General features: G+C 35.6%; 1 protein-coding gene and 1 non-coding gene across 4 annotated transcripts in view; one reads left to right on the top strand and one right to left on the bottom strand.

Moving 5' to 3' along the window:
* Nucleotides 1-4732: 4732 nt before the first annotated feature.
* LOC116637939 lies at nt 4733-4837 on the top strand. Its single transcript, XR_004300565.1, has one exon. It is a non-coding gene; the product is annotated as a U6 spliceosomal RNA (small nuclear RNA).
* Nucleotides 4838-19128: 14291 nt separating this feature from the next.
* The window catches only part of NBEAL1 (neurobeachin like 1), a 179402-nt gene continuing 171535 nt past the window's right edge, over nt 19129-26995 (bottom strand). For all 3 annotated transcript variants that reach the window (XM_032404324.1, XM_032404314.1, XM_032404334.1), the window contains one exon: nt 19129-24641. In XM_032404324.1, the coding sequence (XP_032260215.1) occupies nt 24540-24641 (102 nt within the window). In that variant the 3' untranslated portion in view covers nt 19129-24539. The remainder of the gene's footprint in view (nt 24642-26995) is intronic.

Here is a 26995-nt window from a genome sequence, read left to right on the forward strand (position 1 = left end):
CTGCCCGGACCAACACTTTCCCAGTGGATTTAAGATTAAAACCCGTAAACCAGGGGCGCCTGGGTGCCTCAGCCGGTTAAGCGACTGCCTCCGGCTCAGGTCATGATCGTGGAGTACCAGGATCGAGTCCCGCGTGGGGCTTTTCTGCTCAGCAGGGAGTCTGCTTCTCCCTTGACCCCCCCCCGCCATGTTCTTTCTCAAATAAGTAAATAAAATCTGTAAAAAACAAAAAACCCGTAAACCAGAGATTCTCACAGTGTGGCCCCCGGAACAACAGCACCAATAGCAGCACCGGGGAACTTGCTAGAAACGCTGATTTCCCTACCCTATCCCAGACCTACGGACTCGGACTCTGGGAGCGAGAGGGGTGTGTGTTTTATTTAACAAAGCTGTTGACCTTAGTGAGAACCACTGACCCAAGCTCACCTGGGCTGGGAAATGTCAGAGTCAAGCGCTGTTAGATGCTCCTTGTTTCGCGAAAGAATTTATTTGATGTGCTAATAAATGTGATTCCTAGACACTTTTTCTCGAGTGAAGGCAGTGAACTGTTCAGTGATGGGTAACTTCCGCTAGAGTTGCAGGAAATTGAAATTTCTAAGCTTCCATCTCCTTCGTGTAAAACAATGGAAATAATACCACACAGAGTTGCCCGCAGAAATAAATCGGATATTTTATGAAAAGTACTTAGCACAGCTCCTGGCAAAATACTCGTTAGTATTTAGCACTAGTTGTTCTGAGCATAAAAATACCCTAAGATCCCTCTTCTCTGTCACAGGATTCAAGTTTTGATTATGGATAATGTAAAGCAAGGCCCATTACTTACTGGTGCTCCATTTAGTGAACGCTCCTAGAAGTACAGATTTTATAGTTTTAACGGTACAAAGTTTTAACGGTATATAGTTTTAACGGTATAAAGTCTGTCTCTCTCTCTCTGTCTCACACACAAAGGCAGCAATTCGGTAAGAGAAATCATTCGAGATTGCATTTTAGAACATCTATGATAAATGACTTACTGCTTAAGCATGAAACATATCTCATTGAAAATGCCAACTCTTTTGGCATCTATAGCAAATGGAACAAAATGTTGCTATGTGATATTTCATTTGGCAGAAATTGTACTTTTAACTCTAGTTCCCTGTGTACAGATGTGTTTCCATCGTTCATTTTTAAGTATCTTCTTTGGAATTTTAAAGACATTTCCCGTGTAAATCATATTCCAAATAGGTTTTCAAAACAGTAAACATCAGATTTTTTAAGTGCCTAGTAGAGTTAAGTAACAGTAATCCTAGACACTAATATTCAAGGATATCTGGACTCCCCTTTAGGTTCTAAATTAACCTTTATATTGCCACAGACCCTCTGAACTTTGAGGGTCTGTGAAAAGAGACAAAGATTACAGAGGCTGAGCAGGACACACAATATTTTAGAGATTGAGTCTCTCAAATTATGCAACTACCTCCTCTTGTGTTCAAACTTTTGCCCAGATACTACCTAAAAATATTTTGTGAAACCATGTGTATACTTTCACACATTTTGGTGTTGACATCTAAAATTTTTATCTTGACTTTAAAGGATTAAATTTCCAGTATATTATAAATATTCACATTTTAAAATTATATCTCTCTTTTAAATGTATAAAAAGGAATTTAAATACTATAGTGATGTGATGACTATCATCAAACATTTTTTAAATACACACATTCTTTGTGAAGAGCTGGAAATTTTCCATGCCTCCTTTTTCTTTCATTTTTTCCCCCCATGGTTCCTTTTTTTGAACTTATTTCCATTTCACTTATCCTACAGAGTTTTATCTTAAAGTATGTTTATTCTTTAAAGTAATTTTTTCATCACCAGTCATAGTTCTCAACATGTATACATTTTGAATTTTAAAATACATTTCAATTCTGTGACTTTAAACTCGTGTTTTATTTTATTTTATTTTAAGATTTTATTTATTTGCGAGAGAGAGAATGAGAGACAGAGAGCATGAGAGGGAGGAGGGTCAGAGGGAGAAGCAGACGCCCTGCTAAGCAGGGAGCCCGATGTGGGACTCGATCCCGGAACTCCAGGATCATGACCTGAGCCGAAGGCAGTCGCTTAACCAACTAAGCCACCCAGGCTCCCCTAAACTTGTGTTTTAAAACTCTAAGGAAATACTTTTTAAAGATTTAAAGTTTTGAATAAAATATTTTAAAATGTAAAATATTTAAAATTTTAAAACTCTTTTTTTTTTTTAAGATTTTATTTATTTAGTTGACAGAGAGAGAACACAAGCAGGCAGAGCTGCAGGCAGAAGGGGAGGGAGAAGCAGACTCCCCACTGAGCAGAGATCCCAGGACCCTGGGATCATGCACCTGAGCCTAAGACAGACTCTTAACTGAGCCATCCAGGCACCCCTTAAAACTCTTAAATATTTCTTCAGGATCAAGCTGTCATTACAATTTTGTTAGACAATTGGTAAAAAAAATAATAACAAAATTTGATAAAGTAGTAAATGTAAGTAAAATTCTATTGGAAATGCATCTCTCCAGATGGATGGGCACCTTTTCAATTAGTTCGTGTATTTATGAGTGAATATTGTTTGTTGCTAATATTAGCCATGATTCAATATCAACTATTCCCGTTTTTTGTTTTAATACATGTAAGCCCTAAGAAAACTTTTTCACAAAAATAATAAGATGGGACATTTTTATAGCAACATTATTTGTTTTATAGCAACATTATTTTTTTGCAGTACTTTGGACAGACCAAAAATCATATAAAAATAAGATTAACTAGAATTTTATGTATATATGACTATGTTTATTTTATATACATATATTTTTAAGATTTTATTTATTTATTTGACAGAGAGAGAGAGAGTATAAGCAGGGGGAATGGCAGGCAGAGAGAGAGGGAGAAGCAGACTCCCAGCTGAGCAGGGAGCCTGGCGTGGGGCTCGATCCCAGGACTCCGAGATAATGACCTGAGCCGAAGGCAGACCCTTAACCGACTGAGCCAACCAGGCGCCCCATGTTTATATTATATTTAATGGTCTGTTACCTCACCTTCACATCTCAATTAGGTCCTCTTTCTCTTTTACTGAAAAGAAAGAATTAGAAATGGAAACATCTTTTGGCTGATTGTTCGCCACTCTCCACCCTCCCACATATCCTCAGAGCATTCTCTGCATTCTTTGCCCTGTATTGTGACTTGGAGCTAATTCCTGCAGACTACACCAACTGGTCTCCCTTATAAACTTGCCTCCAGTTGGGTTCCACCTATAAGAAGCATCAGTACGCTGAGGCTGAGAAGAAAGCAGGTTTAGAAGCTTCCTTTTTGCTCCTCACTCAGCTCTGAGCCATGTTATCCCGCAGGCGCCATATCCCTCTCTGCCTACAGCTTTTGAGGTAGTCTCCTCCTGTGATCCTCCAGCCCTCTCTGAGCAACAGTACTATTATTTTCTCTCCTTGACCCTTCAGATCTAGGATTGATAATGGTTTCCCCTGCTGCTAGTCTCTGGATATTTCAGCATCCCTTGTTGTCTCTTAACCTTGCTCACACCTCTGTATATAGTTCCTTCATTAAAATCTTTTGAACCATCTGAGTTAAATACTGTTTTCAAAACAAGAATGGCCCCTTGAAACATCAATCCTGGGCCAGGTTAAACACATATCTGACAACCTCATGAATGACAGACATCCGCCCTTGATAGTCTGTGGAATGCAATGGCAACAAGATTATTCAGATTATCACTGATGGTGGCATGGGATGGAATGCAGGTAGGGGATAAAACTTTGGGTGGTCACATAACTCTTGATGACAACAGTAGGGATTACAAAAGACTGTGAAGTGGATGGCTATTTCTAACTGCATTACAGATCTTATGAAAGGGGAAAAATAAACTTAAGGCCATGAATTCTCAAAATAAGATAGAGATGAAGAACCGGAAACCTTCTATGGTGCTCTCAAAAGGATTTCTTATCTTGTGCAGCTGCAGGACTGATATGGCTGAATATAAGTCCCCAAAATCTAATTGTACAGGTTGTAGAGTTTCAATTCCTACTTAAAAGCACAACAGTGTCAAAGTCTCTTATTCTAAAGTTAGAGCACTGTTGGAAAAGGAATAGAACTCTGAGATCAGGACATTTGGTCAGTGCAAGACAGAGCCCAAACCCCAAGTTCCTCTGAACCTCGCTATCTGTCCTCTTGTCGAGGAAGCTACCTTTTCTCACAGAAAAGTCTTTCAGAAACTTCTCTTGGGTCAGTTATATCACAAGGGACTGCCTATTATCCTGAAGAAGAACTCCCATTTCCCCTCGTTATCTCCAGGCCCATAAAGAAAATTAAACTCCTCATGACCCATGAAGAGAAATGCCTGTTCAGTTCCTAGAGGAAATAACCTAACAGTGGCATTTCAAGAAAAAGAGGCTGCTGATGGAGCACCCCCAGCAGAATGGAGGAATTTATTACCGACATTTTTACAATTGCCAGCACATTGTGATAATAAAAAGCAGAAGACAGGGCACCTGGGTGGCTCAGATGGTTAAGCGTCTGCCTTCGGCTCGGGTCATGATCCCAGGGTCCTGGGATCGAGTCCCGCATGGGGCTCCCTGCTCTTTGGGAGCCTGCTTTTCCCTCTGCCTCTCTCTCTCTGTCTCTCATGAATAAATAAACAAAATCTTAAAAAAAAAAAAAAAAGCAGAAGACATTTAGTTGGTTTATTATTGCTTTAAAATTCTCTACACTTGCTTGCTTGCTTCGGGAGCATTATACTAAAATTGGAATGATACAGAGAAAATTAACATGGCCATTGAGCAAGGATGACACTCAAATTTGTGAAGTATTCCATATTTTAAAAAAATAATAAAATAAAATTGTCTACACACAGTGCACCCCCTTTTGTCTGAACCTGGGGCAGAACACTGGCTTATGCATCAAACAAAGGGTAAGATCTTGTGTCAGAGAGAACCTAGGAAGCATGTATTGGGATGGATTCTAGGTATATCTGTTTAAAAAGAATAAAACAGGGGCATTTGACTGGCTCAGTCAGAAGAGCATGCAACTCTTGATCTCAGGGTCGTGAGTTCGAGCCCCACATTGGGTGTAGAGATTACTTAAGTAATCTTAAGTTTTTTTGAAGTAAAAACTTAAAAAAAAAAAAAAGAAAATATAAAGGCTAGTAAGGGCCAAGTATATTTATATAGTTTCATTCATTCAGGATTTGAGATTTTAGTGTTAGCTTGAGCACCTGATATTGGATCTGAATGTGCTTATTTGGCTAACTGAAGCCTGGATTCAGTACTGGCCAAGACATTCTAGTTGAGATGCCAGATGTATCCTGGCATACTGTTTTACAGGGGTCAGCAAACTAAGGATTGTGGGGCCCCATCTATTTTTCTAAATCAAGTTTTATGGGAAGACACTATGCTCATTTATTTATGTATTGTCTATGGCTGCTTTCACGCTACAATGGCAGAACTGAGTCGTTGCGACCGAGACCATATGGCTCTCAAAGCCTAAAATATTTATTATCTGGTCCTTTATAGGAAAAGGCTTATGGGCTCCTGCTGTAGAGGAAAGAAGTCTGCAGGTTTAGGGAGATGGGGATGTTGGTATGGATTTTGTTGACATGTCAAAATACTTACAACTCACAAAGGAAGTTAACAAACTGTTACATAAATGATATTCTATCTTTCTGCCCTAAAAATATACCTTCATAATGACAAAATTAAAACATATGTAAAGCTATGGTTTTTATGATTGAAAGTCAATAAACTAACAAAAACAGCTGAACTTAACTATTGCCACATGTCTGAGTGTTCTATAAACACTCATTTTGTTTGGGCAAAAAACAAAATATAGACACATATAGACAAATAATTCATAAATTATTTATTCTATAAAATTAATTTTATTCCCTTCATTTCAGCAATATCCCTATTTTTATAATCAAGATTTTCACATCTTTTATGTTCTATTGGCACTAATGCCAAATTAGCCTGCCTTGGGTCATAGTATTTCTTGGATAGATTTTTTTAAAATAATCTTTTCAGGTTTATTGAGGCATAATTCATATAAAGGATAGTTTTTAAATTCATTTGTTTATTTATTTGTTTATTTTTAAATTTTTATTTATTTGACAGAGAGCGAGCCAGAGAGCATAAATCGGGGGAATGGCAGAGGAAGAGGGAGAAGCAGGCTTCCCCGCAGAGCAGGGAGCCCGATGCGGGACTCGATCCCAGGACCCTGGGATCATGACCTGAGCTGAAGGCAGACGGTTAACGACTGAGCCACCCAGGTGCCCCTAATTCTTTTAAATTCGAGAAATTTTGCTCTGCTGAGTCAATAGCAACTGGAATTATCAATAAAATTTTATTTTATTTTTTAAAATATTTTATTCATTTGAGAGAGAGAGTGTGAGGGAGCACAAGGGGGGAGAGTCAGAGGGAGAGGGAGAAGCAGACTCCTCACTGAGTTGGGAGCCTGACATTGGGCTCGATCCCAGGACCTGGAGATCATGACCTGAGCTGAAGGCAGATGCTTAATCGACTGAGCCACCCAGGTGTCCCTATCAATAAAATTTTAAAAGTAATATTTAGATTCAGAAATGAACCATGAATTTTACCTACTGTATTCGACTGTAATGGAATTATTGCAAATGGTAATATTTTTATTTCAGGAAATATTATAAAATAGTTTAAATTCTTCATAACAGTTGTATCACTTACATTGTGATTTTTCACCATTTCTCAAAGCAATAACTGTATCTGTGCAGTAATATAGAGAACTGGTACCACATTTTGCTTATATTATGTCTAGATCTGCATATATACTATTTAAAACGTAAGAATAGTTTAATATAGAAAATTGTTCCTAAGCTGCCTGTTGTAATCATTGTGGTCACCACAATAATTCTTGAGTGCTTCTAGTTCATTAATTGGAACCCGAAGAGAAGAGGAAAATGATTGCTCAACACTGCTGGGAAATGATACTTCATTATGCAAGAATCTATTGTGTTTATGCTACCGAGAACAAAGACTTGACAAATTAATTTATCTATTTTATCTACTTGCTCAAATCCTCTTTCCACTCATAATTCTTCTCCAACTTTAGCAGGAGCACAACCTACAAACTTGATAGCATTTAGATGCACCCACATTTTATTTCAAAGATAAGAGACATGAGATGTGAAGTATTTCCCAAAAGCCTGAGCAGTATTCACTATGAGAGTGGATGTTGAAAGTTTAGTTTCACTGTACAAATCCTGACCACTAAATCCTGACCACTAAATCCTGATAGCACAAATCCTGATTTATCCATGTGTTCTTTAATATTTTTTAAAAGATTATTTATTTGACAGAGAGACACAGCGAGAGAGGGAACACAAGCAGGGGGAGTGGGAGAGGGGGAAGCAGGCTTCCTGCTGAGCAGGGAGCCCGAGACACAGGGCTGCATCCCAGGACCCCAGGATCATGACCTGAGCTGAAGGCAGACGCTTAACGACTGAGCCACCCAGGCGCCCCAATATTTTTTTTTTTTTAATGGATTCATGGTATGTGGATATTTTTCAAGCATGGCACCCAAGGTGGGTCTTGCCTTGCTCTGGTCTACAGGTAGTACTGTCTATATACAAGGATATTCAGTGGGTTCCCTAGCCCTCTGACTTCTGGGTAAGTTTGGCCAATCAGAAATAGTAGCATAAGATAAGAGGATGACAGGAAAGTAAACTCAAGATACTCATTCTCTTGGCTTTCATGTTGTGGACTCACTGTTGGCCACGCTCCTGTCATAGGCCTTCTCCATGTAGATACCCTTTCTAGGAATTGGAGTTCTTCCTCTTATCACTTCAGGCCCAGGATTGGTGACAGCTCACCTCTGTTGCTACTGATACCTTAAACCCTTCCCACATCTTCATAAATCTTTAAATTACTCAGTTTCAGGGGGCGCCTGAATGGCACAGTTGGTTAAGTGTGGGACTCTTGTTTTCAGCTCAGTCATGATCTCAGGGTTGTGAGATGCAGTCTGCACTCAGTGGGGAGTCTGCTCCCCCTCTCCCTCTGCCCCATGCACTCGCTTGCTCTCTCTCTCTCTAAAATAAATAAATCTTTAAAAAAAAAATAAATTACTCAATTTCAGTATGTCATCTCTTTCCTGCTTGGACTTTCATCCACGTGGTAATTATTATCCCCATTAACTTATCTGTTGGGTGGGTGCAAAATTTTTTCTCATTTCTAATGAATAAGGGCAATCAGATACAGTTTGCCCTTACCTAGTAGAGATAGCATTATACCTTTAGTATTTTATCCTAGGGCTATGTCAGTCCTCCTCTGTGACAGTAAAATAAAGTTTCTTACTTTTTATTATGAAATTCCATACAACATCTTGTTCATTATTTTGATGACATTATACTGTTGGGACCTAGGGAGCATGAAGTAGAAATTTCCTGGATGCCTAAGTAAAATAATGCATGCCAGAAGGTGGGAGATAAATCTCACAAAAATTATTTAGGAGTCTGTCATACTGATAAAGTTTCTAGAGTTCCAGTGGTATAGGGTTGTTGCACATGGCATCAGCAGATTCTGGGATGGAGTTTAAGATGCAGGAAGGAAATGGAACTATGATGCAGGCCCAGCAACTCCCTGGCCAAACTAGTGAGGAGTTCTGGAATGAGAATTACCCATGAGGGTTAGATATTGCTGGGCCTTTTTTAAAGCACCCACCTTGCTCTCTTCCTGAGGGAAAACTTAGTAGGGAAAAGTTAGCCTCTGCAGTTTGTCTCAGGGCCACCACTGATACTCATAATCTTTCTCTTCTATCCCTGCTAGATTCCCTTTACTCAGCTACCAAGTCCCGGGGCTTGCTTGGTGGTGGTTAGTCTTTTTTTTTTCTTTTTTTAAAGATTTTATTTGTTTATTTGACAGAGAGAGACACAGCGAGAGAGGGAACACAAGCAGGGAGAGTGGCAGAGGGAGAAGCAGGCTTCCCGCTGAGCAGGGAGCCCAACGTGGGGCTCGATCCCAGGACCCTGGGATCATGACCTGAGCGGAAGGCAGACGCTTAATGACTGAGCCACCCAGGCGCCCCTTTTTTTAAGTTTTTATTTAAATTCCAGTTAGTTAACATACAGTGCAATATTAGTTTCAGGTGTACAATATCGTGATTCAACCCTTACATACATCACCCAGTCCTCATCACAGCAAGTGCACTCCTTAATCCCCATCACCTATTTCACTCATCCCCCCACCCACCTCCCCTCTGGTAACCATCAGTTTGTTCTCTACAGTTAAGAGTCTGTTTCTGGGGCTCCTGGGTGGCACAGTCAGTTAAGTGTCCAACTCTTGGTTTCGGCTCAGTTCGTGATCTCAGGGTTGTAGGATGGAGCTCTGCATCACTCAGCATGGAGTCTGCTTGGGACTCTCTCTGCCTCTCCCCTCACGTGCGCTCTCTCTCTCTCTCTCAAATAAATAAAAATAAATCTTAAAAAAAAGTATGATTCTTAGTTTGCCTCTCTCTTTTTTTCTCTTTGCTCATTTGTTTCGTTTCTTAAATTCCACGTATGAGTGAAATCATATAGTATTTGTCTTTCTCTGACTTATTTCGCTTAGCATAATACTCTCTAGTTCCATCCATGTTGTTGCAAATGGCAAGATTTCATTCTTTTTAATGGCTGAGTAATATTCCATTGTATATATATTCCACTATATATATATTCCATTATATATGTAATATTCCATTATATATGTAAGACATCTTTATCCATTCATCAGTTGATGGGTACTTGGGCTGTTTCCATAATTTGGCTGTTGTAGATACTACTGCTATAAACACTGGGGTACATGTAATGCTTTAAATTGGTATTTTTGTATTCTTTGGTAAATAGTATGTGATTGCTAGTAGTGTTATCGCTGGATCATAGGTAGTTCTATTTTTAACTTTTTGAGGAACCTCCATACTGTTTTCCAGAGTGGCTGCACTAGTTTGCATTCCCATGCTTGGTGGTTAGTCTTAAAGAATGACTGAATTATTCTGAACTGCCTGAGCCTCTGGTAACCATATACTTTTCAGGCTATAATTTCTCTGTCCATTTGCAGTCACAATTGAGCAAAGGAGTCCAAGTAATGCCCAAGTAGATCACCTGGATTCTACACATATTTCTTCTTGTCCCCATTATGGAATACCAGCTGTAACTTTTCCTAATGATCTGGATCAATTACTCCTCACAAGATAGTGACTCCTTGGCTGGTAGTCCCTAAACAAGGAAACCAAAATTAAAAGGAAAAAAAAAAACCAAAGTGTCCAGCACCAGAACCAAGGGGGTTCTTTGGTCCAAGGTGATGTTATGTGGGATCCCTTGCCAGGGAATCACATACTCCATGGCCCTTAAAACAATGGTGCTGGCTGAAGTCCTGTAGACAGAAAAGGTAAAAATATATAAAATACATGTCTGTTCCTATGAGAATGCATCTGTAGCTCTTCCAGAATTGAAAGGACCTAAAATAACTAACTTGCCAGCAAGTGGCTCATTGAGCTCTTTGAGGAATGATATTGAGTGCTAAGCATTGATCTTTGTTGCTGATAAGTTGGACATTCAGTGGTGGCAATAGCTAGACCAGCCTTGGTAAATGGAGAGTTCATGCTGTTGAACCCATGTATAGCCTCCATTTCTATCATTGTGGCTACTTCTTTCATGTACCCATTGTGCCAACGCTGGAGTGGCCAATGCACGGGCTACCTGACTTTAACTGGAATGGTTGTTTTGTCCACTTGATTGTTTAATGCCTCTTTCATGGTGGGTGTGCTCTTAGTGTTAATATGTGACTCAAAGATTTAACACTTCTTTCCCACTCCCATGTGTCCATCTACATACCTCTAACGCAGACATTTTTGTCCTCAATCTTAAAATTTTTCCCCATTCATGCCTCTAACCAGCTGACCAGGCCTTTCATCGCTGCCCATGATTCCATATCTATTCAATCCTAAGGCCTCTTCTCTTTCTACACAAAGTGAATGACAAGGTGCACCACTGAAGATCTGTTCATTGAGATGGTTTTCCCTTGCCATTGTCTTTCAAGACCACCCATAAGTAAGGTTTCAATTCACCTGCTACCCATTTTTGGCTTTACCCATATCCTGAGCCATCTCATCTGTAAATCAGGCTTAGGCTTTTTATTCTTCCTCCATCTGGTCATACAGGATCACCTATAAAATAAAATGTGTCAGCTGAGGAAGGGGCACTGGTACTGCAGTAGTGGATACTTTGGGGATCAAGGCTACTTGCTCATGCAACTTGCCTCTGCCCTGTGGTCCTTAAGACCTGATGGTCTAATAAGACCTAAAATCGATGATGGGTAGTATCGGCACACTGAGTCTTTACAAGAAAGGTATTAACTGCCATTTTGTTCTGGACATATCTTTTCAATGATGTTTGTACAGCAACAACATTAGAAGGTAAAGATAGTCTTCCTTCGGAATAGAAGGCAGGTTTGCTTACTTATCAGTATAAGTCTCCTTCCAGGGCAAAGGTCAGACAGGTTTTCTTGTAGCTCATTACAAAAGATTCAACTTTCCTAAACTCAGATTCTTCAGCTGTAACATAAGATTGTGAAATGTATTCTTATGATTTCATCTAGTTTACAGTTGTAGGTTTGACATTTAGGTCTATCATTCACTTCAAGATAATTTGTAAGGTAAAGGTGAGAGATTTTTTATTCTATATGGATAACTAGTTCCAGCACCATCTGTTGAAAAGACTTCTTTTCCCCACTGAATTATTATTATTATTTTTTAAAGATTTTATTTATTTATTTGAAGAGAGAGACACAGCGAGAGAGGGAACACAAGCAGGGGGAGTGGCAGAGGGAGAAGCAGGCTTCCCGCCGAGCAGGGAGCCCGATGCGGGGCTCGATCCCAGGACCCTGGGATCATGACCTGAGCCCAAGGCAGATGCTTAACGACTGAGCCACCCAGGCGCCCCCCCCCCCCACTGAATTATTTTGACACATTTGTAGACAACTAATTCATCATATTATATATGGATATATCTAAAGGGCTTCTATATTATTCCATTCATCTACATGTTTTTTTTTATTTTAAGATTTATTTATGGGTGCCTGGGTGGCTGAGTCAGTTAAGCGGCTGCCTTCAGCTCAGGTCATGATCCCAGGGTCTTGGGATCGAGTCCCACATCAGGCTCCTTGATCACTGGGGAGCCTGCTTCTCCCTCTGCCACTCCCCCTGCTTGTACTCTCTCTGTGTCAAATAAATAAAATCTTAAAAAAAAGAGAGAGATTTATTTTAGAGAGAGAGCGGGGGGAGGGGTAGAGGGAGAGAAAGAATCCTCAAGCAGACTCCCCACTGAGTGTGGAGCCCGACACAGAGCTCGATCTCAGGACCCTGAGATCATGACCTGAGCCAAAATCAAGAGTTGGCCACTCAACCAACTGAGCCACCCAGGTGCCCCTCTATGTGTCTATATTTATGCTAATACTACAATGTCTAGATTACCATAGTGCTATAGTAAATCTTGAAATCAGAGAGTATAAGTCTTCCAACTTTGTCCTTTTTCAAATTGTTTTGGCTATTCTGGGTCCTTTGCATTTCCCTATAAAATTTACAATAGGTTTTTCAGTTTCTTCAAATCTACATTGATTTAAATTTTCTTCAAATTTTCCAGCCATATTTTATAGTTTCAGTGTACATGTCCTACAAATATTTTATTGCGTTGACCCCTAAGTATGTCATACTTTCCATGCTATTGTAAATTGTCTTTTTTGAATTTTAATTCTTCATTACTATATAGGAATACAGCCCATTTTTTAATATCATCCTTGTATCCTGTGACTTTGCTAGGCTCAATCATTCTAGTAGTTTGTGTAGAAATCTTAGGATTTTTATACATATACATTATGTTAACTGCAAAAGAGAATACTTTTACTGTTTCCTTCCCAAAATATATACTGTTTTTTGTTTCTTTTTTCCTACCTTGTTGCAGTAGCTAGCACCTCCAGTAAAATGTTGAACACAAGTAGTGAGAATGGGTATTCTTGCCATGTTCCTGATCTTAGGGAGAAATAATTCAGTCTTTTACCATTAAATATTATGTTATATATTTTTTCATAAATACTTCATTAAGAAGTTCCTTCCTATATTTAGTCTGCTGAGAATTTTTGAACAGGCGACTTTAAATCTTAGTGCAATCTTAAATTCATGAGATGAACCACACTTGGGGAGGATGTTATCTTTTTTGCACATTGCTAGAATTGATCTAATATTCTCTTAAGGAATTTTGTGTCTTTGTTCATGATAGCTAATGAACAAATTTAAAAATTTTGTTCATGATAGCTAATGAACAAATTTAAAAAATTTTGTTTCAAAATTAAAATATTTTGTTCTATTTGTTGGCTGAGAGTTGGGGGTAGGATAACATGTCTTTCAATATTTTTATTTCTCTATTGCGTGCAGGATCCTAAATCCTAAATTTCCCTTTTGTTTTTTTCCTTCACCATTCAATCTCCCGAGTGACCACATTTTCATACTCAAGAAGCAGTAACTTCTGAGGTTGCTACGTCAACTTTCACACAAAGTCCAGTTTTTTGTATACAGTATTCTGATCCACTGAAATTCTTTTTCAATATTTTTGCACTTTGGATGAGCTTTCTCTTTCCGAGAGTCTTTTTTTTTTTTAAGATTTTATTTATTTATTTGACAGAGAGATAGAGAGAGCACAAGAAGGCAGAGTGGCAGGCAGAGGCAGAGGGAGAAGCAGACTCCCTGCTGAGCGGGGAGCCCGACGTGGGACTCGATCCCAGGACCCTGGGACCTGAGCCGAAGGCAGACCCTTAACCGACTGAACCACCCAGGCGCCCTTTCCAGGAGTCTTGTTTTTAGCCCAACCCTAGGTCCTCTAATTACCTACTCTCTCTCAATTTTTCTGGACTCTTTGTTCTCCACAAAGGATTACTGTAGAGACTTAAGAGATGACTCTGCTGAAATTTTTTTTTAAATTTCTATTTTTAAGGAACTTGAAGTTTGTAGTGCTGTCTTCTAGTATCTTGAAGTCATGGGCTTTTTGAGGTTTTATTTGTTCTTGTTTAACTGTATGGTTTCTTGGAGAGCATGTGGAGAGATTTGGATTTTGGATACCTATCATTATCTTAGGCACTCTGTAATCCAGATTCATCCATTTGGGTCTGCTTTATTATTCATCTGTTAATTTTCTACTTTCCAAATATTTTTAAAGAGTTTATTTTTAAGCAATCTACATCCAACATGGGGCTTGAATTTACAACCCTGAAATCAAGAGTTGCATGCTCCACCAACTGAGCTGGCCAAGTGGCTCCACTTGCCAAAATTTATTGCTTATCTTCTCTATTTTCTTTTTGCCCTTGTTGGCTTATGCCTTTACTATTGTTCTGAGAGAATTTTAATATGGAGCAAAACTAAATACAGTTACTTATATTCAATCTATCATCCCTAAAGTGTGTAGTCTTTTCAAAGATCTGTGCAAACAGAACCAACTATGGCAAATGTTAAATGGTAAGAGCTCCTTGTAGTTGATCACTATTTTACTTACTTCAGATTCCAAAAACCTAGAAGTAAAATAGTTCATATCATTTATATTTTTTAAAGATTTGAGTGAGAGAGAGGGAGCGAGAGTGGGGGAAGGAGCAAAGGGAGAGAATCCTCAAGCAGACTCCCTGCTGAGTGTGGAGCCTGATGTGGGGCTTGATCTCATGACCCATGAGATCATGACCCTGAACCAAAACCAGGAGTTGGATGCTTAACCGACTGAGCCACCCAGGCATCCCAAATAGCTCATATCTTTTAAAATACTCAAAATTAAATTCTGCCTTTTGGATACTGATAGAACTCAGATTTTCTGGGGTGCCTGGGTGGCTCAGTCAGTTAAGTGTCAGCCTTTGGCTCAGGTCATGATCCCAGGGTCCTGGAATCAATCCCCGCATCAGGAGCCTGGTTCTCCCTCTCCCTCTGCCTGTCGCTTCCTTTGCTTGTGCTCTCTCTCTGCCAAATAAATAAAAAAATAAAATCTTTAAAAAAACCCTCAGATTTTCTTTAACAAACACCTTTTCACGCTGGTTAACTTGCTGGCTTACTAGCTAAAAACAAAATGTTTCATAAATGATACACATTCCCATTTCAAATCTCCATTTTACTGCATAAGAACACTAATTGCAAAGTTAAACTAGTTATATCATTTTGTAAGGAAATGATTTGGCTCAGGTAGCAAAAGAGGAAAGAATGCAAACTGGTATGTACTATTGGCTTTTTGTGTTCATTACAGTGTCAGACTGAATAATGGTACCCAAATATGTCCACACCCTAATCTCTGGAATTTGTGAATGTTATCTTACATGGTAAAATAAAGTCAACTTTGTAGAGGCAGTTATGCTAAGAATCTTGAAATGGGGAAGATCAATTTGGTTTATCCATGTGAGCTCAATATAATCACAATAGGCCTAATAGGAGGGATGCAGGAGGAGTCAGAAGCAGAGAAGGGGGCAATGAGATGAATGGAAGCAGAGGTTAAGGTGATACGCTTTCAAGATGGAGAAAGTGACCATAAACCAAGGGACACAGATGACCACGAGAAGCTGAAAAAGACAAGGAAACGGATTTTCCCCACAGAGCCTCCAGAAATCAGCCCTGCTGACATTTAGACCTTAGCTCAGTGAAATTGATTTCGAATTTCTGACCTCCAGAATTGTAAGGGGGAATTTATGTCATTTTAAACCACTAAATTTGTGCAAATTTGTTACAGCAGCAACAGGAATGTGGTATAATCGCCCTTTAAATGAAATGACATAAAGGGAGAAGAGACAAGTTATCTAATGTTGTGATCAATAATATCCATCAGTTAAATACTATTTCATAGTAAAAGTAATTAGATTCAAGGTATCAGCTATTCACTTCAAAGAAACTTACTTTGCCCCTCTTACTAAGATTATTCCTTGCCAAGTATAGAGATTTCTTGTGAAAGATAATCTAAGCACTGAGCTCCTTGAATAAGATTTGTCTCTGTATTTTAAATTCTGTTTCCATAGCATAATATGTATCACATAGTCCCTTGTTTAATAATTTATAATTTATTATTAACCTTTTAGTACATTTTTATGAAGAACCCCATACTTGTTACCCAACGTTTAAACATATGTAGCAATAATCTGGATCCTTATAACCAATATGTCAATTGGCCTTTCATTAAAGTGAAATTAAAATTGTGTTTTACAATGGTATATTTCCTTTTTCTTTTTTTTAAAGATTTTATTTATTTATTTGAGAGAGAGAATGAGAGAGCACAAGAGGGAAGAGGGTCAGAGCGAGAAGCAGACCCCCCGCTGAGCAGGGAGCCCAATGTGGGACTCGATCCCAGGACTCCCAAGATCATGACCTGAGCCGAAGGCAGTCGCTTATCCAATTGAGCCACCCAGGCGCCCCTGGTATATTTCCTTTTTAAAAAAATTTTTGGTTTATGATCTTATGAATGACAACTTACCTAACAACCATCATTCTTCAGATGACTGTCTATGTCTGCTCTGATTAACAATATGCCAGGCTTACAATTTACACTCACAGGGCAATGATCCCTCATTTCCTTGTTCTGATTTTTTTTTTTAAAGATTTTATTTATTTGACAGAGAGCACAAGCAGGGCAAGCGGCAGGCAGAGGGAGAGGGAGAAGCAGGTTCCCCACCGAGCAGGGAGCTGGATGGGGGGCTCGATGCCAGGACCCTGGGATCATGACCTGAGCCAAAGGCAGCTGCTTAACCAACTGAGCCACCCAAGCGCCCCAAGAATGAAGGTTGTCTTAAGAAAAAAAACCACTAGAAATTAATATACTGCTTGGTATGGTGTTATGGATGGGTTTCACAAAAGCAAGGCAGTCTTTTTTTTTTTTTTTTTTTAGCAAGGCAGTCTTAATTAAGCTTTTTACTGACCTGGCTTTGTCCTGTGATTGTGAAATCTCACCAGATGAAATTAATGAGGAAATTTCCAATTCTAGCACTGTCTTCAATAAAAGTGTAGCATCATATATAGACGGTATCAGGCTAGAAAAAGGTTAATGTTCATTTCTGCAGTGTTGTTACTCTGGATCTAGACAAAAGTACTTAGAAAGAACCTGGAACAGAGCCTGGATTCTGTTTTATTATGGATTAGGATTTATTAACCTTAACAAACACACGAGGATTAGGTCAACATTTAGACTGTCAAAAGTTGATGAATAAAAGATTTTAATTATGTGAAAGGAAAGAAAAGTTTAAAAAAAAAAAAGCCCAGCTTAATGTATTATTCAGTGAATTACAAATGGATATCTCTGGCTTACGATCATTTCCTGAGGGGAGAAATGTAACATGTTTCTGAGGTGGCTTTAAAACCAAAGGCTTAATATCTGTTGTTATATAATATGACAAAAACTGGTCAATTAACCTAACATTTGTCTTGTACACACAGGGCTGCAGAAGAAGTTCTCATACGAAAGCAGTGATCAATTTGCTGCTTAACAAAAACTGTATTTAATCTCTTGCTTACTCAAATAATTTAGCCAAGGCTAAATTCTAATCAGACTATGAAGTGAGAATTACAAATCAACTGAAGAAAGTAACGTCATTTTTTTATTTGATTTAAACCCATTTTCATATACAAAGCTAATGTATTATGTACAAAATAAACGTACATTCTTCAAAACTGTTAGAATACAAATTTCCAAAGGACTAAAAAAAGTGCAAAATTCTCAATTATCTTCGATCATGCTATACAGAAACAAATCAAATATTAGCTCATATACACACAGTGAAAAATTTTAAGACACCCAATGTAATAAAACAAAACATACATCTTATATATTTAATCTTAAAAAGATGAAGAAGGAAAGAATGTATTGCACCAAATTAACAGTAACTTCATTATAAGGAGAAGACTAATCAAAATTATTTACACAGCTTTATTAAATCTAAAATTTTCTCAACTTTAAGACCATTTTTTTGGCATACAAATATTCATTGAGTCACAGTTTGCACAGTCAATAATTAGATATAAATAAGGCTTAATATTCTCTTTTTCATGTCAATTCCATCAGAATAAATGAGCAGGAACGTTTTATGATAACTACTTTTGAATTCCTTAAATATTTAAGTAGCAGCACAATTCGCAAGTATTTTTTTTAAACAAGTAATTCTGAATTTTCAGCTATCCTCCTCTATGTGTGTTCACATGCATTCAAGTCATTGTCACCCTCTATGATAACACTGAAATGTTCCTATTTAATCTGGGTCCCAGAAAAACTGACATAAGAGACAAATCATGTGTGTTTGATATTTTTCTGTCTTAATGGATTCATTTCTCTAGCAATGCACCTGATAGAAAATGTCTAGCTAAATCTCTGATTTTTTGCTAAATTTTTTGCTCCAAGTATATAAAAGCAAACAACTGGGGGAAGGAAAACCATACTCCTTAGGAGTTTCTGAAGAGAAAAGACCAGCCATACAGTTTGCTAACAATTTTTCTTACAGAAAGCTAATTATAAAATAAACAGTATCCACAAATATTTTTGGTGATAGTATTTTTGAATCACAGAGAGCAGTAAAATGCTAGAAGAGGGGGAAAAAAAGTCTAAAATGTAAAAGATCTTTGACAGCAAGATCTACTGTAATATGTCATAATTTCAGAAGAAGGTAGAAACTATGATACTTTTAAAAGCAATCAAAATCCCAAACAAGAAATAAAGTTATTTTCTTTAATCCCTATATAAGAAATTAAGAGGTTGATTTTTTTTCAGTTAGGTCTGACAATATCTCCTTACCAGAACCACTTCTAAAGTGTTTATTGATTAATATAATTTTAACATTCTGAAGAGCAAAATAATGCCAATCACAGGTAAATTTTTTTCCTTCAAAATTCAAGACGGGCATTTGTTGTATAGGTTGAGCCCACTAAATCTTAAAACACATTGTTTGGATAGTGTATGAAATGTTTCCAAAGGAAGGAACATCAAAAATAGCATTTTAACATTAACTAGTTAGTACCCTGGCTACCAGAGAACCTCTGGTTTTAATACCTATTATTTTGAAATATATTATTACCAAAATAAAATTTTAAAAGGTCCAATTGGAGTAAGACTTTTTAAAAAAGTTTGTATTTTAATCAAAAAAATATAATTTTATTTTTCAACCCTACCTAAATTTTTTATTCTTAAATTACAGTGCTACATTGTAATATTACAAGTAACTAATCATTTGTACATTCAAAAATAGGTTTAAATTTTAAATGAGACAGCCATCATATTATAAGTGGAAAAACACACAAAAATACACCCAAAACTCCACTAACAGTCAACTTTGAAAAATGAATGGGTAATTCAGTGACAGAACTGTGCTGTTGTGGTAATATTTGCAAAATAAGTTTCCAGGGAAACATTAAAAATCTATACCACAAAAAACGAATATTAGATTAGTGACTTTCTATTTGTTCTTTTCCCTTGAATTTTCAGTTTATAAGATTATAGGCATTAAGATAAAAGTAAATACAGTTGTATATCTGTCCTTTTATTTTTCACTACAGCCATTAGCTTCATAAGTCCAAATCTTGTAATGTGTTTAGAAATCACCCACATGTGACAAATGTCAGTGAGATAATCTAAGATATGTCTGATGAATTATACAATCTAGCCCAAAAGTTTATGATAATATAGCCACTTTTAGACAGGGTTCTTAAACTGAAGAAAATCACATAACTCCTATATGTAGGATGGCTTTATATTTTTAACATAGAAAATTACATCATTTCCAATATAGGCCTAAATATTTTAAATGTTAATCCTTTATTTTCTGTAATACTAGGACTTTTTATATGAAAAAATTAAAGATTATTTCCATATTGAGAAGTCATCAGAAGTACTTAGGGAATATATCCAATGCTTTTTAATTAGAAAAATTCTATTGATTACTACCTTCAAGGCTATGAAAGACCTAATTCTATTTTTAAACCTAGCATTTTGTAACTCATGCTTTTTATTAATACTTTAAAATGTTACCTAATTCAAATATGCAAATACTCACTGACTCACTAGGAAGTCATAAAAGCAAACACACTTTTTTGGAAGCAAATGTTAGTTGTAATATTCAAATGTGAAAGGTCTGAAGAAAGTTATAATAATAATGCAACTGAAAAGGAAATTTGGTTGTTTCAGTGGCAAGCAAAACAAAGAAAGCCATTCCAAGCAAATTTTAGAAAAATGTCTCCAAGGATAATGATTAAACCTATTTTCATATATGTCTGTGAATAAGCAATCTGATTTATAAAAATGGATATAATTTCCATAGTGGAAAATATTTTAAGACTTAATATAAGAATCCTGAGACAATTTTTTTTATACTAAGTAAAGAAATTCAGAAAGTCCAGAGTAGTGCCTAGACTTCTGTATATTTATAGAACTTCATGGACAAGTCTGATCTGCAATCTCAATTTTAAGAAACACTGGCTTAGAAATGCTAGATTCAAATTAAAGAAGTTGTGGCCAACATTTTAATAATATTGAAATGATGAGTGATAACATTATATTTGTTGTTGCAGTAATGTCATCAGAAAAAGCACCACCAGGACTCTGATATAGGAAAGCTCTTTAGAACAATGCTCTGGATGGGGTTAAATTTAAAGCAAAACAAATGTTGCATATATATGATAAAGGAATTTGGTTAAAAAGAATATTGAGAATGGATATTTGTTGGGAGTAATAAAAATATTTAAGATTGGCCACTTACTGGGAAAGAACAGTCAACTGATGAACAATAATTAGGACAAGCTAGCAGTCTGGGTGATAGAGGAAAACAACAGATTCGATTTAGAAAAGAAAAAGAATATATATGCATTTTTATCAGTCAAAAATTTTATCCCACAGACAGGTTTAAGAACTTATTTATGGAAGACAATTGTATTAATGTATTTGAAGAGACCAACCTTCACTCATTCACACACACACCCTATGATAGTACATGTTATATATATATTATTTAATATTTATATTTAATATAGTTCATGCACTTGCATCTTTTCATTGGAAGGGTAATAAAAACAATGCTACTCATTTTTATAAATGTAAATATTTATAAAAGGGGCTAACCTCTTTAAATTTAAAAGATTTCCATTAGTGATTTCTTTAGTAACAACAATAAAAATATACCTAAAGGCAAAGGCCATGTGTCTATCATCATTAAATAAAAATCTGGTATTCAAGTTAAAATTTTCTCTGCCTACTCTTATTCAAGTAAAATATAAACAATCTTAGGTTAAGATTCAACTTTCAAATCTAAATTCTAATTAATTATGAGGATACACTTACTCCTTCAGATGCATAAAACTGATTTTCAATACCAGTTCTTTAAGGATAATTGTTATATGCCTTACATTGAGTAAAAAAGGAAGCCTCACTGACATTCCTTGCTAATGACATGAATACCCGGCATTTTCTCCTCTACAAAAAGGATGTGACCTAAAAAAAGCACTGTGACCTAATGGAAACTAATAGATAGAAACTTATTAATAGCTGACACGAGCTTCACAGGCTTAAAAGATTGTAAGCCAACTGGACAAGCTTTATTTTCATCATATACTTTTCTAATTTCCATGCCCTGATCTATTTTTTCTTCTCTCCTCCAATTCTATCTAATTATAACAGAATACTGATTGGAGAGTGAAAAATTGGTTCTTTATTCTCTAAACGAACACAGCTATTGTTATGTTTTAATACTTGAGACCTCACTTTGTAAGAGCAAAATCATTATCCTAGTATAAATCTCTCCCCATCACCAGATTTTTTATTTCCATCATCACCAGTGTCAAGAAACAAAAGCAGATGAAAATTTCTTTACATAACAAACTTCATAGCAGCTAAGTTATTATACTAAGTTATTATACTGATCAACTGAAATCACCTGTTATTCCATTCTAATCACACTGTTGTTCATTTATCCCATTATATAAATAGAAACATCTTCTACGGATAACATCTAAATACACCAGAATCCCCCAAAGTATATCTTTCCAGTGATTTTATCTAGTCATTTTTAATTCAGTGGGCTACACTGTTTAAAAGAGGCTTATATTTTTCAGCTAATGGTTCTACTATATTTGCTTACTTTAATAGATAAACTCAAGTTCCATTCCTCTAGACTAATGCTAGTATTCTCAGATTTTCCTGAAAACCTTACATTTTTGGTTTTTACTTTTTGGAAAAAGTAATATAGGAAGAATTCCACAGTTCTGAGCATCTACTGTTAGTCTAGGTAGGATATTTATTTTACTGTGAACAAAGGGTCTTTAAATTTAAAAGATTTCCATTAGTGACATTAGTCTAAATTTAAAATGAATACTGCTTGTTCAGTTCTTCCATCTAAAGAGCAGCAAAGTAAAACACCATAAATTTAGGAATTTTGCCCTGATAAGTTAAACTTCTTTGTAATTTGTAAGCATCCATCCAAAATAATTCCAAAGCCAGTATTAAGTAACCTTAAAAATAAGGCATCCTTATACCAAAATCTCTGGGTAAGTAAGCAAAAGAAAAATTTCCAAAATTTTGATTCAGGAAAGTTTTTTAAAAAAATCAACATTTAAAATACCAAAAGTCAATCATGTTGGTTCTGATGACTTGAAACCTCCTAAAAAATGTAATATAAAAAACAGAAATAGAATTAAATAAATAAAAGCAACAAATCTCAATAAATCATAATTATCTCTATTGACTTGTTTTGAGACATTTTCATCACAAATTTCTGAAGTCCTTAAAAAGGAAATCTTTACATTTACATATGCTCTATTTTACACTTGCTGCACCAGTTTATTTCAGTGTTATTTACCTAAAACATAACTGTTTGGTTCTTTTTTACTGAACAAAACAGGGGATTTTAAATAATTGGAAGGAAAATTCTTCTATAAGTTATTAGTCCTGACTCAAACAGATCACACCTATTCAAAAAGCTTCCCTAAACTGAACCCTGTACTTCTCTTAATTTTTTTTACTCACTCATAGGATTATAAAGAGAATGGTATTGGATACTGTGGACAACTGAAGAGAAGAATTACAGAGGGAAAGTTTCTTAAAGATGCCATTGAGAAGACAACCAGATGTAAGGAAATCTATGTGGAATAAAAAGGAATATTATTATTTTATAAGAAACTATTACTGTGAGAAGTCTTTTTTTTCCTTCTGATCACAGACCCCTTTATGAAAGCCACACACTCACTTCTGAAAAAAATGCAGTTAACACATGGAATTTCCACACAATTTCAGGGGATTCATAAATTCCCCCAAACCCATGGAATCTCAGTTTAAGGACACTTGTAGTTGTAAAAGCTCTCTGACCTAACTCAAAAGATGACCTTATAAAAGCACTAGGTTTAACAATCTCTTTGAATTCCAAAATAAATCTATCAGCTTTTTACTTTAAAATATTGAACATTAAGCATATGTAATACTTAACTATGTATAATAAAATTAATTATTATCTTAAAAGTTATACATAACATGAAATAGAAATGTTTTTAAAAATTACTATATCTAAATGACTAGTTTAAGTGATGCATATCTTTTCATTTATCAATCACATGGAAGTTGTAGGTCAAAATGTTAATGTATTTGGGTATCATTGCTAACATTTCTAATTATGGGGAAAGACAAAGTATTTGCTTAGTAAAGAATAAGCCAAGAAAATGTGAACTTTGCAGATATAAATTGTGTTGCAAATGCTAATACTTAAAGGGTCCACCTGTCAAAATCATAATCAGCATTTTTCCTTAATTATACTACTAATGAAATACATCTGCAAAATGTATCTCTAGTTTCTCTTATTCCTACTTAACCTTTATTATTTAAGCATAATAATGTATTTCAGTAAGTTCTCATTAGTAATATGCTAAGTAGTAGTGGAATGACCCAATGTACCGGTTTCAACTGTCTTATATTCAACTTATCATGAAAACCTGGAATTTACACTGAGTTTTGAAAATCCAAGTGTGCAACAGATACCTTTAAAATATTACCCCAATCAGGAGTTCCATAAATAAGCTTATATATTTTTAAATATGGTGGTCAGTAAATAGGAAAATGATTAACTAAAGAATACATTAAAAGCCATGTCTCTCAACTGTCCCATCATCTGTACTCTTCTTAGAAATACCTTAAATTTTGCTGTTTAGAATAATAATGGAATTATATCCAACTTCTTCATTTTTGGAAGTTTCTTCCCCCAATGGCTCTAATGATCTTTAGGAATGAACCACAAATCTAATTCAATTGTATTTTCTCAAATCCACCTTGATGTAGATCAAGAACTAGTAAGACTGGATTCATTATTAACCAGAAATTTTTAAAGTGGATAATAATACAACCTGTGTCTTTATACACACATAGCACACTGAATTTTGGTAATCACTAAATGATTTTCAGTGATAAAAGCCCTGATATATTTCAGATAGTTGAGAGATGTGGTTAAAGTGACAAAGCAATAAATCAAGTTTCATTTATCCATGACAAAAGATGGAAATAGTAATCACTTGGAATCTTGAGTATTATATTCAGTTTCTCCAGCTGAAATCTGGCTGAGTCGCTTGCTAGATCCCCACAATTTTCGAGAAAGCTGACCTGAACGCATCTGTTTAAAGTAATCCAGAGAAATGAAGAATAGATGTTATTAAGAAAAAAGAAAGAAAAAAAAGAATACGTGAAATTGATATGCAAGACACTGATTTTGTAGAATGCAGAATATAAATTTTGTTAGCAGAATAATTAACATTTTAGTGATTCTTGATTAATAATAATTAAAGAAAGGCTTCTCTATGTTGGTTGTCTTTCAATTGAGAAAGGTCTAATGCTGAAGTGTTAATTTTAAAATTAAATGTCCCAGTTTGTCCAAATTACCAGAGTCCCTTTCTTTATAAATTAACAAAACTGGGTGTTATATGCAACTAATGAATCATTGAACACTACATCAAAAACTAATGATGTTGGCCAACTGAACATCATAAAAAAAGGTTAAAAAATAAAAATATATTTCACTTCATTAAAATAATCTTCTGAAATTATACTTTAGCTAATAAGACACTTAAGTTTGAGGATTTTCTCCTCTTGTATTTAAAATAATATTAATGCTTATCACAAGGATAAGAAGAAAGTAAAATTATGTTCGGATGAAGAGAAAAAAATTTTAGGATATTTTGATATAAGAATTTCAAAAAATAATATTTAACAATAGAATGATAAAATGTAATTTAGAAAACAAGAATAGCCTAAGGTCTCTGAAGGTAAGAATCACATTTTGTCCACCATTAATTTATACCACCTAGCACACTTCTCAGCATACAATAATTATTAATTAAATATTAATCCAATTGGTGAATAAATGCCCCTCTAAAAGTGCTTACACTTCTAGGCAGGGCAAAAAAAGAACCCATGTGGGAAACATTTCTCAGTCTAAGCATATGATTATGATGTCAGAATTACTCTCCCAAGTGCAATCTACTTTTTTTTTTTTTAAAGATTTTTTATTGGGGCGCCTGGGTGGCTCAGTCGTTAAGCGTCTGCCTTCGGCTCAGGTCATGATCCCAGGGTCCTGGGATCAAGCCCCACATCGGGCTCTCTGCTCGGCAGGAAGCCTGCTTCTCCCTCTCCCACTCCCCCTGCTTGTGTTCCCTCTCACTGTCTCTCTGTCAAATAAATAAATAAAATATTAAAAAAAAAAAAAAAAAAAAGAAGCAATGTTACCTATAAAAAAAAAAAAAAAAAAAAAAAGATTTTTTATTTATTTGATAGAGACACAGAGAGAGAGGGAACACAAGCAATCTATTTTTTAATGGCAATTCGTCTGCCACCCTTTTTCAATGGTTACCCTTCTCTAGGGTACATTTACTGAAGGGATAAAAAAATCAAGCCTCATGCACAGACACTTTGGCATGTTTGTTATGCATTTTCATTTCCAGATGTATTTCCGGAAACATTATTTCCATTAATCTATTACCACTTTACGATCTTATTTATAAATACAAATTTTGTACTGAGAATGTAATATATAAAACTGATACATGACTTAAAATACATGTTAATCAAGATTTTGATCTTTTAGATAAATTCAGATATTGAAATAAAAATTTTTTCATACCTAAATCTTGATTTAATTTTGATACTGTCATATACAATTATATTTTAATTATGCAAGATTCTAAGTATTCAATTATATAATAAAGTAGATCCATACTTCCAGCTGATACATCCAAAGATGTAAAAAGATAAATACTTTTATTTAAAATCTACACACAATTCAGATTCCATGTGTTGTAGACTACATAAATCTTTCAGCGAAGACAAAAATCTTTAGTAAGTAGTACAAAACATTGAGGCCTAGAAATGAAGCTTTTTAGGCATTTTTTCCCAATCAATTTTTAGAAGAAAATGTGTGCACATAATGGTCACTTCATTTAAAAAAAAATCAGTAAAATAAAAAACTGAAACATAGTGAGAAAAAATGCTTAAAATGTTTTAAATATAAGTGAAATACCAAGATATGGACTTGCTGACATTGTGTGGGGGACTATTACACTAAAGGTAAATGTCACAATCAATTTAATAAGACCTCTCTTGTGTTATAATAATATCTTGAAAAAGAGAATAAGAACTAACAAAATCTTAAAATATCTCCTTGGTAGATTTATTAAAACCAGTGACAGTGTGTTATTCACTAGTGTCTTCTCTGGAAACAATTCCAACAGATGCCGTATTTTAGATTTCTCAGAAAAGACTGATGGTATCAATACAACTTTATAATGCTTAATTTGACTCTATGTAATAAAAGAAATTTCTAAAAGAATCACTAAATTACCTGGAATATAGCCACTAAGTTTTCGAAGGAACAATATCAGATTTATGCTATCTGAATATTCAGTAATTGATAAACCATTGGCAAATCTATGGTAAGTACAGGAAACTCATTGAGAATTAGCATATTTGTTCTGC

This window comes from Phoca vitulina, unplaced genomic scaffold, assembly GCF_004348235.1.
Source record: "Phoca vitulina isolate PV1807 unplaced genomic scaffold, GSC_HSeal_1.0 scaffold1, whole genome shotgun sequence".
NCBI lineage: Eukaryota > Metazoa > Chordata > Mammalia > Carnivora > Phocidae > Phoca > Phoca vitulina.